This window comes from Leuciscus leuciscus (assembly GCF_965113295.1).
Source record: "Leuciscus leuciscus genome assembly, chromosome: 1".
Classification (NCBI taxonomy): domain Eukaryota; kingdom Metazoa; phylum Chordata; class Actinopteri; order Cypriniformes; family Leuciscidae; genus Leuciscus; species Leuciscus leuciscus.
Window position 1 is genome coordinate 25981698 of NC_138725.1, and position 17876 is coordinate 25999573.

The 17876-nt window shown below is 34.7% G+C and overlaps 1 protein-coding gene and 1 long non-coding RNA gene across 5 annotated transcripts; both read right to left on the bottom strand.

Moving 5' to 3' along the window:
• Nucleotides 1–1001: 1001 nt before the first annotated feature.
• LOC309496321 lies at nt 1002–7140 on the bottom strand. Its single transcript, XR_014205108.1, has 2 exons — nt 6811–7140; nt 1002–1181 (listed from the first exon to the last, which is right to left on the bottom strand). It is a non-coding gene; the product is annotated as an uncharacterized lncRNA (long non-coding RNA).
• A 4164-nt stretch (nt 7141–11304) lies between these two features.
• On the bottom strand, nt 11305–16980 carry LOC309501167 (uncharacterized protein). 4 transcript variants are annotated; one of them, XM_082173229.1, is made up of 2 exons: nt 14307–16980; nt 11305–12871 (listed from the first exon to the last, which is right to left on the bottom strand). In XM_082173229.1, the coding sequence occupies exons 1-2, from the start codon at nt 14362–14364 to the stop codon at nt 11811–11813; spliced, it is 1119 nt and encodes a 372-aa protein (XP_082029355.1). In that variant the 5' UTR covers nt 14365–16980; the 3' UTR covers nt 11305–11810. The 4 variants fall into 4 exon arrangements, with proteins under 4 accessions (XP_082029355.1, XP_082029354.1, XP_082029352.1 ...); XM_082173228.1 differs by having other exon boundaries at nt 11305–12901; XM_082173226.1 differs by having other exon boundaries at nt 11305–12991.
• Nucleotides 16981–17876: the final 896 nt, after the last annotated feature.

A 17876-nucleotide genomic window follows, 5' to 3' on the forward strand; every position in this document is an offset into this window, starting at 1 on the left:
AATTCTGACTTTATTTCTCAGAATTGCGAGATATAAAGTCAGAATTGCGTTAAATAAAGTCGCAATTGCGAGATATTATGGAGCTTATAATATGACAAAATGATTTGAATTTGAATTGTGTAAATTTGAATTATTTGCAAGTGTAATCTAACAAAATTGAATTTTAGGTGATAGTTCTGAATTTGATTTTTTTTTAAACGAATATTGAACATTTGAAATTTAACAAATTGAAATGTTTTTATGGCTGAATTTTATAGACATGTATTTTCAAAACGCTAGTTTTTCTGTTCTGAATTCGTATACTGCAAATATTCAGTTTAAAAAAATACAGATTCAAGTTCAAATTCAGTTTTCTAAAATTCAATCTCAAAAATTCAAGTTCAAAAATTCAGATCTTACAGAAAGTAGGTCACAGGTCATCCACAGGGAAGAGTAAAGGATCTCAGATAAGTCGAACAGAGCATTTTGGCTGCACTGCAGTAGTTTTCTGCCACAAACGCGGTGGTGGTTCAAGAGAATCCGTGTATCTTTCGTTCAGTCGTTTTTTTATTTAATATTAAGAGTAGAAAAATTAGAAAACAGCTTGAGTATTAGATTTCTTCTAATATTCTAGTAATAATAGTCCGCTGCAGCAGTTGCACGGAGCTTACAAACGCGTGTATTGCAACTATAGGCTACATTTAATTTTCTCATCAAACAACTAGACTAACGAATGGCTCGGCACAACAGAAGAGCTTAGACAGGGCTTTCTCTCTGTGTAGACCAGCAGTTGGTCTGAATTTGCTATAACCTATAGCCTATTTTCCGGACTGTATAGGCTAAGTCACGTTTTATCATGAAACACGCTGTAATTTATTCCAAAGTGACTCTGGCATATATAATGCATTTAATGTTAAATAATCTAAATGTTGACTTTCAAAAGTAGGTGCGCCAAGAAGGCTATTCTCTGTATTTTGGTTCATTTTTGGTGTGTGCCAGAAAGATAGACCGAGATGCGCTAAAGCAGCGCATCATGTTGTTTTATTTATTTTTCAATGACATGATATTTTGTAGTCATTTTGAATGTACACAAATAAAAATATACATTTTACTGTTTCGGATGATGTCATATTATCTGTATGACTATAAATAACAGAGTATTAAGTTATTTCCCAGCAGTGGAACAAATCCAAGTGATGGCGCTCGCGCATCGCGCTCTCACACAACATAGTAGGATATCAGTTCTGGCGTTGCTTCATATCGCAGACTGCTCATTATCAAAATGAAACACAGTCAACCAAACATATAAAAAATTATTCTGCCTAATTTAATTGGTCTGTTGTACAATATAAAGGGCAAGCTGTGCCGCACACAGTCCTACTTGTTATTCCAAACATTTCCCTTGCTGTGAAGACACTGATTTAGCCTATACGTGTATTTTGGGACTCGACTGAAGTATGAAGCCTTCTTTATATTAATAGTTAGCATCCACATGTTACATTGCAAATATGAAAACTTTTGACTGAATGAGAGATGCGCGACCGTTTCGATTTAAATAAATTTGTTTAGGCTTGGCGTTTAAAATAGGCTAAATGTTGTTTGTAATAAAGGGCAAAATATAGGCTATTTTTATAGTCTATGTAGCCTATATTATTTTATTATACATGGCTACTTATTTTTCATTCTTGTTGTTTTCTGCATTCATTTGTCATAAGGGAAATTAAAATAGGCAACACATAGCCTACATGTTAATAGTGTTTATCATGTAGCCTAAATGTTGTATTTTATTTACAGGTCTTTACACTATTGCTGAATAGGCTAATATAAAAAATATAAAAAATTATGACGCGTTTCTCTCTCAACATGATCCGGTGTGACTTGTACTCATGTGCATGCGACTTATTTCCTGGCAAATACGGTCAGTTAAAAAATGTTGCTGTATTATTACAAAATGCATAGAGTGGAGACCATTAAAAAAAAAACAAAAAAAAAAACATATTGTGTTCATTACCCCCACCCACATTTGGGCTTAATCACTGTTATTATTAGGAAATGTATTTAGGTGTAGACAAAATCAGTTATGTTTATTTATAAATATGAACGTACCTTGCATCTCCCGGACACTAGCCGTTAGTCTACTTCTTTGGCCTCACTGATTCTTGAGAGTCAGGACAAAACACGTTTTAAAAAACTTTTTTTTTAAATACAAACTATATCAATTAGAGTTATATGTTTCTGCAGAGAAAGGTCTTAGCTATTTAACCATGTAAAGGAACAGGTTCTAAATAAAAACACATTTTTAACAAATAAACATGTTTCCCTTCAGAACTGGATTTGTGTCAACTCCGTCAGACACACTAAAAAGTATACAATTTTAATTCTTCAAATCCAACAAGAATCTAAAGTTCTGAAGTATATTGCAATAGTGTTTAATTACTCTGATATGTAAAAAAAATACAATATATAAACTTAAGTTGTGATTTCACACTATTCTGAAAACTCAGATTTCTAAATATTTGCATTTTCAAACTTTGATTTTAATTTCAATATTGTAAAAACAAATTCCTTAAATAAATAAAACATAAGAGGATGTAGATCAGATGGTCCTTTATTACAAAAACAACATAAACTGAAGGAAGAATATTTTTTTCCCCAAAAAAATTAACAAAAACATACAAACATCCAACGCTGTTGACGAAGATCTGACGGTGTTGTCGGAAAAAGTGACAGTGTTGACGGAAAATGTTTGAATGTTTTACCTCAGATTTGTGAAGTGTTCACCTGTTTGTCATGATATGTTCTGACAATAAAGAGTAGTTTAAAACCACAATTAACGCTCTGTTTTCTACAACTTTCACTTAGGAGCAAAAATCTGCCTTTAAACTTGAAAGACATTTATCGTGATAATTATCGATATCGACTGATATAAAAAAAAGATTGTGATAATTTTTTTGGGCCATATCGCCCAGCCCTACACTGGCTTCTCATTTCTCTATCTCTGTCTCTACATATATAAATATATATATTAAAGTGCTGGCAAAGTTACACGTTACACAATAATAAGTAGACCACTGCCTCCCCATTATCTACAAGTCAGATACGTATGGTTAAATAATGTAATGCATGCTATGTATGTGCATTTATGTGTAAATAAAACCCTGAAATAACAGTTTAACCCTTCACTATATTCACAAATAATATTATATTCGCACATTAAGAGGTTATTGGTGGATTTGTCAACTCCGTCAGCTTACAGGTCAACTCCGTCAGACATAGAACCTGACGGAGTTGACGTCTGACGGAGTTGACGTAAGGGCATGTATTTTCCTGCCAAAACATGTATTGTACACTGCAGCTAGGTAGTTTATCCTCAGTTGCTAGATGTCCCAATAACCTCACTAAAATGCTTAAATTCAATCCACTATGGTTTTAAAAAAAGTATCTTAACAGAAAGATGTTATTGACATGGTGCAGCTGTGACCATAGGAATATTGACATTGTTTGTCTAAAATATAAAAAAATGTAAAATGTACCAGAGCATGTGTGGTAGTGCTGCATTCACCACAGGCAGGGAGATGAAAAGGGGTCCTCAGGGATATAGCTGACCATGCTATTTCCTGATTTAAAGAGCTTTATGAAAAAATCTGACGGAGTTGACAGAAACTGAGGACACAACTTTAATAGGCAGATTTTTATAGAAAATATTGTTTGATGTTCACTCCATGCATTGTTTTTTATATTTATACCCCTTATTTTTTATTTGATATATATGTTTTCATAATTGTAGAGCTTTTTAAAAGTTTTTTGGGATGGTTAATATTGTGACCTCTTGCTGAGGACAAGTGCAATAACATGGACCTTCTAACCACAGACCATACATTTAAACAAATTTTCCCCAAAAAGATAAAAAGGGTTATTCTAAAAATCAGATAGGTATATAGAATTCCTTTAGATTTCACTTTGTAAGTATGTCAATCATGATGAATTTCTTAATTTTTGCTATAAATTAGACTTTTCTATGTGGGACATGTTTTGTCCCGACTCTCAAGAATCAGTGGCCTATTTTATTTTTCTCAAAATCTGTGTGGAAAAGCTGCGGAGCGCGGAGAGAACGCATAATGGCTTTGCTTTGGAAGTTTTTTTAGTTTTTTTTGGAAGTTTAGTTGCCAGAGAAAATAACACACCGTTTTGTTTAACATCAATTGATACTCAATATTAATTAAATAAATAAATATAATGTCAGAGAATGCACAAAGCGCATCCTTTTGAGATGTAAATTATAATACATTTTAATAAAACACACAAGGCCTACATCATAAAACTCAGAAGATTATGTATTTTAATATATTATATTATAATACAAATAAAAAGGCGTCATTCTTCAGTCGAGTCCCAATATACACGTATAGGCTAAATCAGCGTCTTCACAGCAAGGGAAATGTTTGGAATAACAAGTAGGACTGTGTGCGGCACAGCTTGCCCTTTATATTGTACAACAGACCAATTAAATTAGGCAGAATAATTTTTTATATGTTTGGTTGACTGTGTTTCATTTTGATAATGAACAGTCTGCGATATGAAGCAACGCCAGAACTGATACTATGTTGTGTGAGAGCGCGATGCGCGAGCGCCATCACTTGGATTTGTTCCACTGCTGGGAAATAACTTAATACTCTGTTATTTATAGTCATACAGACAGAGGTGGAAAGAGTACTAAAATATTCAACTCAAGTAAAAGTACTATTACTTCAATGAAATTTTACTTAAGTACAAGTCAAATTACAGGTCTAAATATCTACTCAAGTAAAAGTAAAAAGTAGCTCATTTAAAATGTACTCAGAGTAAAAGTTACTGAGTTACTTTTAAACCGTGGGGCGGGGCCGGGCCGGGCGGGGCCGGGCCGGGCGGGGCGGGCCGGGGGACTCTCCCAGGTTGTAGATTTTCACAGTATGATAACCATCTCAGAAATGATCACGGTTTACAGTATTAATCAATTATTAAATAAAAAAATAAACAGAATTATTAAATTATGGTTGTTATTATTATTATCATCAGATAAAATGACAGTTGAATGAAAACAGGTTTTTGAACAAACTCGAAAACCATTTGTTTTGTTTATTAAAATTTCAATAAAACTTTTCTAATCCACTAAATTCAATAATTGATAATTCTCAGATCAACAACTTATTTTTAACATTAATAATTTATTAAAATGTTTAAGAATAATATAGCCCTATGAAATGTTTTTATTCAGAAAACTATTTTTTCTTTTTATGACAAATATATTATCAAAAACTGTGGTAATCAAATGGAAATTTAAACTTTTATCCTTTTATTTTTGGGGGAAGTGCTGCAAAACAGATTTACTAAATTAAATCATGGACAAAAAATATTCCTTAAATAATATTTAAATAAACTGTCTTATTATTATTGCTGTTGTTATTATTCTGACAAGTGCTTTCTATTGTAGATCTACAATAATATATTTCTTTCATAATTTCTCCTATTTAAACCGAACTTTTATTTTGACGGGTTGTAGTGAAGACCTGTTCCAGAGTGTATTTGACAATGTTTTTTCTCAAATAAAATGATGAAAATGCTCATTAGGCGTTCTCTCAGAGCAGCTCTGGAAATGTTCATGTATTCATGTCCTCGTATTGTTTGTGAGAAACTGAAAACACCTTGAGCTTGAGTAGGCTAGCCTTTTTCAGCCACTTTGCATCCATATTTTTTTGCAAATTGTATATCCTCGAGGACAACCACGCGCAGTAGTTTACTGCACATCCAAATATTGCGGACGGTGTTGCGTCACTTTTTTTCTTTTGCACATTTGTTCTCCCGCCCTTGTAGTAGTTTCCGGAGCGCGATTTTTCCCCCCTTGTATTATTATTTATTTTAGATATTTTTTTACTCAGTAACGGATATGATTTAAAATGTAGCGAAGTACAATACTTCAGTCAAAACGTACTTAAGTAAAAGTAAAATTACAGATTTTAAAAACTACTTAAAAAAGTAGAAGTACACAAAAAAACTACTCAATTACGTAACGCGAGTAAATGTAATTTGTTACTTTCCACCTCTGCATACAGATAATATGACATCATCCGAAACAGTAAAATGTATATTTTTATTTGTGTACATTCAAAATGACTACAAAATATCATGTCATTGAAAAATAAATAAAACAACATGATGCGCTGCTTTAGCGCATCTCGGTCTCTTTAGATCTTTCTGGCACACACCAAAAATGAACCAAAATACAGAGAATAGCCTTCTTGGCGCGCCTACTTTTGAAAGTCAACATTTAGATTATTTAACATTAAATGCATTATATATGCCAGAGTCACTTTGGAATAAATTACAGCGTGTTTCATGATAAAACGTGACTTAGCCTATACAGTCCGGAAAATAGGCTATAGGTTATAGCAAATTCAGACCAACTGCTGGTCTACACAGAGAGAAAGCCCTGTCTAAGCTCTTCTGTTGTGCCGAGCCATTCGTTAGTCTAGTTGTTTGATGAGAAAATTAAATGTAGCCTATAGTTGCAATACACGCGTTTGTAAGCTCCGTGCAACTGCTGCAGCGGACTATTATTACTAGAATATTAGAAGAAATCTAATACTCAAGCTGTTTTCTCATTTTTCTACTCTTAATATTAAATAAAAAAACGACTGAACGAAAGATACACGGATTCTCTTGAACCACCACCGCGTTTGCGGCAGAAAACTACTGCAGTGCAGCCAAAATGCTCTGTTCGACTTATCTGAGATCCTTTACTCTTCCCTGTGGATGACCTGTGACCTACTTTCTGTAAGATCTGAATTTTTGAACTTGAATTTTTGAACTTGAATTTTAGAAAACTGAATTTGAAGATCCGAATTTCTTCATCTTGAAAACTTGAATCTGTATTTTTTTAAACTGAATATTTGCAGTATACGAATTCAGAACAAAAAAACTAGCTGTTTGAAAATACATGTCTATAAAATTCAGCCATAAAAACATTTCAATTTGTTAAATTTCAAACGTTCAATATTCGTTTAAAAACAAAACAAATTCAGAACTATTTAAACTACCACCTAAAATTCAATTTTGTTAGATTACACTTGCAAATAATTCAAATTTACACAATTCAAATTCAAATCATTTTGTCATATTATAAGCTCCATAAGATATAAAGTCAGAATTGCGTGAAATAAAGTCGCAATTGCGTGTTATAAAGTCAGAATTGCGAGATATAAACTCGCAATTGTGAGATAAAAAGTCAGAATTCTGACTTTTTTTCTCGCAATTGCGACTTTATATCACGCAATTCTGACTTTATAACACGCAATTGCGACTTTATATCTCGCAATTCTGACATCTTTTCTCAGAATTGTGAGATATAAAGTCCAATTCTAAGGAGGAAAAAAAGACGGACTTTTGTTTTTTTTTACCTCAGAATAGTTTATATCTCACAAGTCTGACTTTATAACACGCAATTGCGACTTTAAATCTCCCAATTGCGTATTATAAAGTCAGAATTGCGTGATATAAAGTCGCAATTGCGAGAAAAAAAAGTCTGAATTCTGACTATATAAGACGCAATTGCGACTTTATATCTCGCCATTATGACTTTATAACACGCAATTGCGACTTTATTTCACGCAATTCTGACTTTATATCTCGCAATTCTGACTTTATAACACGCAATTGCGACTTTATTTCACGCAATTCTGACTTTATATCTCGCAATTCTGACTTTATTTCTCAGAATTGCGACTTTATTTCACGCAATTCTGACTTTATATCTCGCAATTCTGAGAAATAAAGTCAGAATTGCGAGATGTAAACTCGCAATTGTGAGATAAAAAGTCGCAATTATCTTTTAAAATGTTTTATTCTGTGGCGGAAACAAGCTTCCATACATATCAATAACAAATAGCATATCAATAATAATGTAGAATGTGTGCTGAAGAGTATAAGAGTGAATCCCTCTTTTTTTGTATCTTTAACCTAACTTTGTAAGTGACCTCTGTATATGGTATGTGTAGTGTGCTTTGATGTTGATGTTTCTTTTGTTCTATTCCTTAACCCAGTCCCAGTGGTTCTCAAACTTTTTAGAGTTGTACCTCATGAGGCTTTTAACATCCTTCTGCGTACCCCCAATCTTCAGTCACACCTTTTTTTCAGTAAGAGACAATATTTGCCCCCCTTAAATCGATTTTTCCAGTGCATTTTTACCTTTACAAATACTTTTATAAAATAAATAATACTTTAAATAAAAATGTTCAATAGAAAACTATGCAATGATGGTAAAAACGAAGCAATGCTTTTAAATATTAAATTAAAACCGCCAGTAGGTGGTGAGTCACCGAGTCATTGATTCAGTAACAAAGCAAGTGGCTGTATTTATGAATTAATCATTAAATCTATGACTACGTTTACAAGCTGTCAAATATCGGGTTATGGTCGGGTTAAGGTCACTATTTGGGTTTCTGAAACATTCGGAATAACCCGTTTACATGCGTGAGCAGAGAGAGTTACTCCTGTATACATGGAATTTGTAATCAATTGGCAATATCCCGATGTAAACGGCGACGCACGGTTAGCGTCTGGACGTAAGGACAACCTTAAGACGCAATATGCGTAATTTCCGATTCTTCTTCCTGTATCCAAAGACAACAACAACAGCAGCAGCACGCGGATAATGAATAGTTCGGGGCAGATAGTGATCGCCTTTGTTTGCGCTTTCCTCCTCGCTCCAAAAGTGTGGTGCTGTGCTGCGTCTCGCCATGTTTACCTCTACTTCTTGTTTACTTCCGGTATACTGCACGCGGGTTTTTGTATGCACCGTCTCGACTCAAAAGACCAAGATTCCTTGCTATTAGAACATGCGCAGAACACAAATCAATGTTCCTTTTGATGGGGATATGCCGATACGCGTTTACATGACCAAATATTCGGGTTAGAAAAGGGGTACCCCAGGGATCATATCCGGGTTTTTAAAAACCGGGATATGAGCATATTCGGGTTTTTGCCGGTGTTTACATGGCCGTGCGCGACCGGGTTATTGCTAATATCCCGGTTTTGAACGGGTTATTGGCTGCATGTAAACGTAGTCATTGACTCTAATGATTCGTTCAAAGCCGCAGATTCGTTCACTAACACTGCTGTGTGCTGCAGTTCTGCTGTGGCTTTCGTTGGAGCTATTAATTTGTTGTAAAAATTACTGACAACTGGGTTGAAAATGAACATCGCTTAATATTCATATTTCGTTTGTTGAACTGTTGTATAAAATCATTGTCACATTTTCAATCATGTGGATCTTCATATGTGATCAACATTAAACACAGAAACTCACACAGGGTAGTGTCGGAGAGATTTTGAATCTTATATCGATCTCCATGCACAGCCTGTGTCTATATTTGTTCTTCATGCTAGTAAGTGCTAAATCCCTACTTTTACAAAGGTAACATACATTGTTGAGAATGGTAGTATAGTGCGATTTGCCAAGGCAACATAATCTGCACTAGACCTGTCATTAGCCTACACGCTGCTCAAATGCAGAAAGTTTTGACTGCAAAAGATGAGGTAATTTGATCGGATGTCATGAATTTACAGCATTTTACCTGAAATGCATGCTAAGTTTAAATCTTTTTTTTAAGGTGAGGTAGAATTAAATGAACGGCAAAATTCTGCATTTTGTTCCCGTACCCACATCTGTCACCTCATGTACCCCAGTTTGAGAACCACTGACTTTACATATCTTTTTAAAGCGACCTTGGGCGTTATAAAGGCGCTATATAAATACAAATAATAAAACAATTTAACACAAACTGCATGATACCAGTGCTCTGTGAAAAAGTCAGTAATTATTTAATGTCATATTACAAGGCTGAGGCATTCTTACACAAAAACAAACAAATTGCACAAACTTTCTATTTGCATTTGAAATTGAACTCAAACTGTTACTGTTACATTCTCAGACATATCCCTCAGTCCGGTAACTGTCCATGCTGGATCTGTCCCCGTTGTTTTAAAGGGGTCATATAATGATACATGCACTTTTACAAGTTGATTGTACTGAAATGTGTGTTGGCAGTGCCTGTTCACAACCATCATAAAATGATAAAAATCCATCCAGTGGTTTTTTTTTTTTTTAATCTTCTTATATGTTTCCCCCTCTCCTGAATCAAGCTGTTCGATTTTGTGACGTCACAAAATCGACGCCCCTCCCACAATGGTTGATTGACAGCAGCGTTTCAACATAGACCCGCCCTCGCGCCCTCGTGAGTGAGCTGTCAATCATTGCTGATAGCTGGAGCACTGAGTAATGGCGTCTAAGCGATTATGGTGTTCTTGGGTGTAATAACGAACACAGCATCATTTTGATGTTCCTAAATCCGGACTTCTGAAGACGCAGTGGCTGAGTTTGTTTTCGAAGGGAATATTCCCCACAAATCACGATCAACGTCAATGCTTTCATGTTTGTGCGAATCATTTCACCAGGCTGCTTTATAAACGAGGGTCGGTATAAAGCTGGTTTTACTAAGAAGCTGCTCCTGAAAAAAGGATCGGTACCAACTATTCGTGTTCCTGCTGCACCTCCAGAAGAAGTGAGTGTAACGTTTTATTAATCTTTATATTAATCTTTATATTAATCTTTGCAAATCGCTTGCTGCACGCTTCACGATGAATGCGGCTATTTTTACACTCAGGGTACATTACGGCATGTTTTCTATGTATGACGTTCTCAATATAATTAATAATCCCATGTTTATAATAAACAACGTGTTATGGTTATTGTGTTATTGTGTTACAAACAGTGTATACACAGAACAGAGGGGTAGGGTGAGCAAAGCTCATTATGATTTAAAGACCCATGCACTCAAACGGCGTGCTGAAAACAGAGCTGTTTTTGACCAGGTAAAATTAGTGTTTTCTTACAATACTAATGAGAATTTTTAATTAAAGTATATTACAAACTTTTAATTTAGACCCTAAATATTAGCTTGTACAAAAATGACATTATATGACCCTTTTAAAAAGTAATCAGGGTAAGCAAAACAAGGCATTATATCATGACCATCCAGCTAGCCAGGCCGATAGTCCGCTGTGTGATAGAGATGGGCGTGCAGTTTGGGGTGTTAAAAGAATCGCCCATAGCTGACTAGATTTGAGCTCTCTGATTGGCTACAATTTGTCAAACATTTATATCTTAAATCAGCAATTGGCTAAGCTGCTCCACAGACCCGCCTCTCTGGGGTGATTTCTCCAGCGCCCTTTCGTTGGCTTTCACCCTAGCGCCCTCTATTGGCCAGCCGTTATCGAAAACTCGACTTTTTTATCGAAAACTCGACTTTAAACGAGTAATCGTGACAGTCCTAGTCCGCTATCAGACCAGCTCTTCTCTTCCATGGAGATGAAAAACCCATCTAAAGCACACAGATTTTAGAACAGAAACACACACACTTTTTAAAACAGCAAGGATAAAGAAAATTAGGACAAATACACTACTGACACTGAAATGGATTCGTATTAACCTTGTTTAAAAGCTTTCTTTTCTAGTTGATCACTCAAAGATGCGACATTGCGATCTAAATCCAGTGTCAGTTCAGTGTAATTGCCACATGCTGAGCAACAACATCTCTTCTGTGTAAGTTAGTCACAGTCAAATCACTCCATCTCCACCTATAGCTGGTGTGTGGTGATGGTTTTAATCTGATGGTTTTAGTCTCAGGCTGGTTTTTCTTCTTCTGTTCATCATCATCTCATACTGCAGTATTTCATGATCACAGCAGAGAGAGACGAGATGAAGAGTTACAATAACACAGCTGAAGAGTTTGATCAAACTAAATACTACATGGTTTCTCCACTGCATGGATCTTCATGTGTATCTTCAAGTGACTTTTAAAATACAAACTCTTTCCACACTGATCACACGTGTGCGGCTTCTTACTGCTGTGGATCCTCTCATGTCTTTTCAGATTTGATGACAGACTGAATCTCTTGTCACAGTGTGAACACTTGTAAGGTTTTTCTCCAGTGTGAATTTTTTGGTGCTGTTTTAAATGTTCAGCTGAAATAAAAGTCTTCTCACACTCAAAGCACATGTACTCTCTCACACATGTATGAGTTTTCTGATGTCTGTGTAAATATTGCAGCAGTGAAAAACTCTTTCCACATTCAGAACATGAATGTGGCTTCTCATTTGTATGAACCGTCAGGTGTGTCTTCAGGTTTGATGACCCAAGAAATGTTTTGCCACATTGATCACATTTGAACGGCTTCTCTCCGGTGTGGATTAACATGTGTAACTTAAGACCTTTTTTTTGCGTGAAACTCTTCCCGCATTGATTGCATGTGAACGGCTTCTCTCCGGTGTGGATCCTCATATGTTCTTTAAGGGATGATGATTGCGTGAAACTCTTCCCACATTGATCACATTTGAACGGCTTCTCTCCTGTGTGAACTCTCATGTGAAGCTTAAGATTTTGTTTGGTTGTGAAACTCTTTCCACACTGAATGCAGGTTGTAGATTTCTTGGCTGTTCTTTTCTTTAAACATGTATGTTTAGTCTTTGAGCGACTCAAAGGTTTTTCTCCAGGTTTGACATGATGTTCCTCCTTCACTTCACTCAGTTCTTCACTCTCCTCCTTCACTTCACTCAGTTCTTCACTCTCCTCCTTCACTTCACTCAGTTCTTCACTCTCCTCCTTCACTTCACTCAGTTCTTCACTCTCCTCCTTCGCCTCACTCAGTTCTTCACTCTCCTCCTTCACTTCACTCAGTTCTTCACTCTCCTTCTTCACTTCACTCAGTTCTTCACTCTCCTCCTTCACTTCACTCTGTTCTTCACTCTCCTCCTTCACTTCACTCAGTTCTTCACTCTCCTCCTTCACTTCACTCAGTTCTTCACTCTCCTCCTTCGCCTCACTCAGTTCTTCACTCTCCTCCTTCACTTCACTCAGTTCTTCACTCTCCTCCTTCACTTCACTCAGTTCTTCACTCTCCTCCTTCACTTCCATCAGCTCTGAAATGAAAGAAAAATGTTTGATTGCATTTTCAGCAAATCAAAAAAATTCAAAAAGAGAAATATGAAGTGAAAGGTTATTAAAATGAGCCCTGATGTAATCACTTTCTACATGTTGTATTTTTGCCTTTTTATAAATTCATTATACGTCCCTGAAACTTTTCATGAATGAGGGATATTGATATTCCAATTATTATTTTTAAAACATTATAGGCACACATCCTATCTTTCTGTAGTGAGAACTATTAAATAAATGTGATCAATGACACAATAATCTAATGTGATATTATCATAAAAATATACAATACTGCCATATTTTGACACGAACTTTTATATTGATGTTTAATTTACAAAAAAAATTACTAAGGGCCGGCCACACTAGACTTCTCCTTCCATTGAGTTCCCACTGTAAAAAAAAATGCTGTAAAATTTACAGAAACTTACTGGCAATTTGGTTGCCAGTAAGCCTGTAAATTTACAAGAGTCCATAAATCATAAACTACAATTATACTGTAAAACCAGCAAAAAAAGAGCAGCTGTGAATTTACAGTTCTTTACTGTAATCTTTACACCACTGAATTAAAACTCATTTCATTTGAGGAAACTGATTATCTAAAAATTTGTTAATTGCCATTAAATATTTATTCTGTGGATTTTTTTATTTGAGTCCAATAAAAAAAGAATGCTTTTTAAAATAAAATGTACTTAACAACAGCACTCACTGTACAGTGTTGACCGCATTCATCAACCCTGTTACCAAAGTTATTTTAAACATAATAATCTCTAACTATGAATAACTTCTATAATTTATGACAAATACAACTTTATCAGTAACTATAAATCAGTTTGCTTAAGTTATGATTACAACCCTGTCAGCCATTCTGGAAAGTTAATTTACTTGAAACAGTTTAATGTTTATCCCTAAGAAAATATAACAGTGTTGAAAACTATATTGAAAATGTCCAAAATTATGGTAATATTTTTGCAAAGTGTGAGGTATAAAATAAATGTAATTGAGGTAATTACAATCTTTTACATTAAAACTAACAGTAACTCTGAACTAATGTAAAAAAAAAAAAAAGAACGCTTCAGTGCGACAACGTCCTCCCTCAGGTTAATATAATATTTAATGTCATCTGATGTTGACAATCAATATTTCTCAAATCTCCCTTTGCTGACCATTTGTTGAAAAAAATAAAGGAAAATGTGTACCAATTTCATGGTGTAACTGCATATGTAAATGTGATGAAGTGCTTGAATGTTTCTAACACGAATGTTCTTCAGCATCATGAATGAATGAAGAATAAACACCAACCTCTTTGTTCTTCAGGATCTTCAGTGTGTTTCATTCTGCAGGGTTCTGGATCACTCATGTTCTCACTGTCCTCTTTAATAAACTCAGTCTTTACAGATTTCAGCTCTTCCTGATGCTCTGATGCTCGTCTTCACTTGTTACTGATGGCAATATTCCAGCATTTATTGGTGAATTACAGTGGGAGGAGCTTCACTGATGATGAATTCAAGTGTGGGAGGAGCTTCACTGATTAACTAATTGCTGTGGGAGGAGCTTCACTGATGATGTGATTGCTATGGGAGGAGCTGATCTGACAAAATAAAAATATATAAGTTACAGAGTTTGTTTTTATAATAAATGACACTTCTAAGCATTTATGTCTTTCTATCTATTCATCGTAAACAGTGTTGTGCAAGTTGCTTACATTATAGATTACTTGTTACTGTTATTTAAAAGTTATTCTTTACCTTACAATATTACTGTCTCAGAATTCTAATGCGTTACATTACTCCTGTATTACGTTTGAGTTACTTTCACCAAAATAACTACAGAAGTATACAGAGTTATCCTTCCCGTCCGATCCAATGCTACCACTTCTTTAAATTACTGTTAGCATTATTTGAATTTAACATTATAAAATACGTGGGCATACACCACACAACTAGTTGAGGATAAATTCTTTGAAATTGGGTTATGTGAGTTATGGACGTGATATTTGCAGTTAAAAACGTATATATTAATATTAGTCTACACATGCGTTTTATATTTAATATGAGGGAAATAGACATGCATGCAAGACATGAAAATTATTTAACTTTTAGGTGGCAAAATATTTTTTAGTAATTCTGTGAATTACACTGCGCAAACCAAAAATAATACTATCCACCAGATGAAGAAGGATTGGCTCTCCACAGAACATAAAATACTTATTTAATTTTATTTTTCGTGTTCGCATTTATGAGGAGAAAACAATGTTACGGACGAGACAGTTCTCCGTTACAGACGTGAGCATACGTTTTTTGAAAAATAAAAATTTGGGCAAAAAGTGTGTTGTAACACAAGTGTTACTGAACATGTACCAAGTAAAATATTACTGAAAAATGATTAGTAATGCCTTACTGTGTTACAGCAAAAAGTAATACATTACTGTAATGCCTTACTTTTGTAACGCGCTACTCCCAACACTGATCGTAAAGTAACTGATGCTAATTCCTAAATTATATTTATTGCTAATCCTAACACTATGTTGCTTCTTCATTAAAATACAGATAGGTAACTATAAAAAATAAACAGTTGACAGAATAAACAGAAATAAATGTACAAATTTATAATCAACAAATACCCCCAGTCTGTTGAAATGAGCTTTAAACCTATGTAAACCCCTTTTTGTCTTAAACCCATATACTTATTTACACATTTAAGCATTTATATCTATCTGTCTATCGTAAAGTGTCAATTTACAGGAGATCTGAAGACATCAGCATAATAAATGAGGTGAAAACAGGAACTATTGTCATGAAATAAAGAGTGTTTTCAGCAGATCTGTTAATATTGATGAGCCTCAGACTATCAACACTCATTCAACAAGCCATTCAGGATCATCAGCAGATCATCTCACTTTATTCTGAGTGTTTGCTGTTAAAAACACATTATTTGAGTCAGGATACATGATAAAAGCCTATTAAATGGCTCCATTGAAAGACAATACTGTTATTTTTCATAATATGACATGAAGAAAACATCAATAATACAAAAAACAAACACTAATGACTAGAGGTTGACCGACTGATTGGGCCAATTTTTGGCATTTATTTATTAATTGGCATCGGCCGATTGTGCTGCAAATTAGGGCGATTAATAGGCAGGCTTCGGGTCTGTTAACTTTTTTGAAGAGAACCTGGTAAATTCCCAAGAAAATGGTAAGACTTAAGTTCTTATCTTTCGTTCTTAATAGCCTTATATATTTCGTTGGTTAAGTGTGATGCTATTTTTGGAGAGAGAATGCAAGTAACATTTTGGAACTGTATATTGTTAGCGAGCTGTAGTTTAGGATACTGGTCGGCATGGGAACCAATACCTGGTAACGAAAAAAAGTTGCTTACAAAGATGAGCCATGTATTTTTACTATGAATTAGGCTACTACTACTATTACTATTGTACCCTGCAATAAACATTTACTCAAACTCTCTCAACCACCAGTTTTTTTTTTCCCCAAAACATATTAGATTAGTAAATTGACACTTAAAGCTCATTTCATTGTGTCAGCAGACTGAGGGTATCTGTTGCTTACAAATATGTACATTTATTCCTTTGTGTTTATGCTTTCAATTATGCTTTCTTACAGTTCTTTACTGCTTTTCTAGGTATAACAGAATAATGTTAGAAATAAAAATAAAAATGTGTGAATCAGCATCAGTTGCTTTGCGTTAGACAGACAGATATAAATGCTTAAATGTGTCAATTAGTATATGGGTCAAAAAGGGGGTTACATTGCAAAAAATAAATAAAAATGCTTTTCAGGCATATTTAGAACAAGAATAATTTGATAACATATTCAAACACTGTATTTAAGCATCATAGTGCAGGCCAAAAATACTATTAATTGTCATTTTAAATCTTTATAATTTGCCACTGTCTTCAAACCACTAGGTTTTACCCATTTGTCAGCAAGAATTTTTAGTTATTTAAAATATAATAAAATTTAGTATGATCTTATATATTTTATTAAGTACAGGTCAAAATAAATGTGTTTTAATTTTTACATAAATATTTCTGTAATGCTGAATGACGATGGGACATTATTTGACCTGTATTTTGACATTTTCTTTTCACAAAAGTTTTTTGAAACATTAAAATAGACACTTGCATTGAATGGGTTTTCTATGTAAAATCACTTTTGTAAATTTAATTTGAGGCAGACATATTTGGCGTTTGACCCTATAAAAATTAACTCAGTAACTGATTTTTTTATTTTATTTTGGCAGATCAGCTCCTCTGATCAATCTGCAGTTCAGTCAGTGAAGCCCCGCCCATAGCACTCACATCATCAGTGAAGCTCCTCCCACATCACTCACATCATCAGTGAAGCTCCTCCCACATCAATCCAATAAATGGTGGAATATTCCCATCAGCTACAAGTGAAGACGAGCATCAGGAAGAGCTGAAATCTGTAAAGACTGAGTTTATTAAAGAGGACAGTGAGAACATGAGTGATCCAGAACCCTGCAGAATGAAACACACTGAAGATCCTGAAGAACAAAGAGGTTGGTGTTTATTCTTCATTCATTCATGATGCTGAAGAACATTCATGTTAGAAACATTCAAGCACTTCTTCACAAGATATGCAGTTACACTATCAAATAGGTACTGAATTTTCAACAAATGTTCAGTAAAGAAAGGATTGAGAAACCTTCTAATTGATTGTCAACATCAGGTCAAACTAAAGCCCTATTCGTACGAGATTAGTCCAGGGCTCTGTAATTAAGAAATTACCCCCTGATGTCTGTGTTTTTGGTGGCTCATTCACACGGGCAAATAAATGTTCGTAATTCCCTCGAGTTTACGGACTTTATAGCGTGCGCCCATCCATTC

Bases quoted from the DNA above. Each gene is read 5' to 3' on its own strand.
- LOC309501167 (XM_082173226.1), bottom strand. From the start codon at position 14,364: ATGAGTGATCCAGAACCCTGCAGAATGAAACACACTGAAGATCCTGAA. The intron at 12,992-14,306 runs GTTGGTGTTTAT...CTTTCATTTCAG, and splicing joins AGATCCTGAAGAACAAAGAG to AGCTGATGGAAGTGAAGGAG.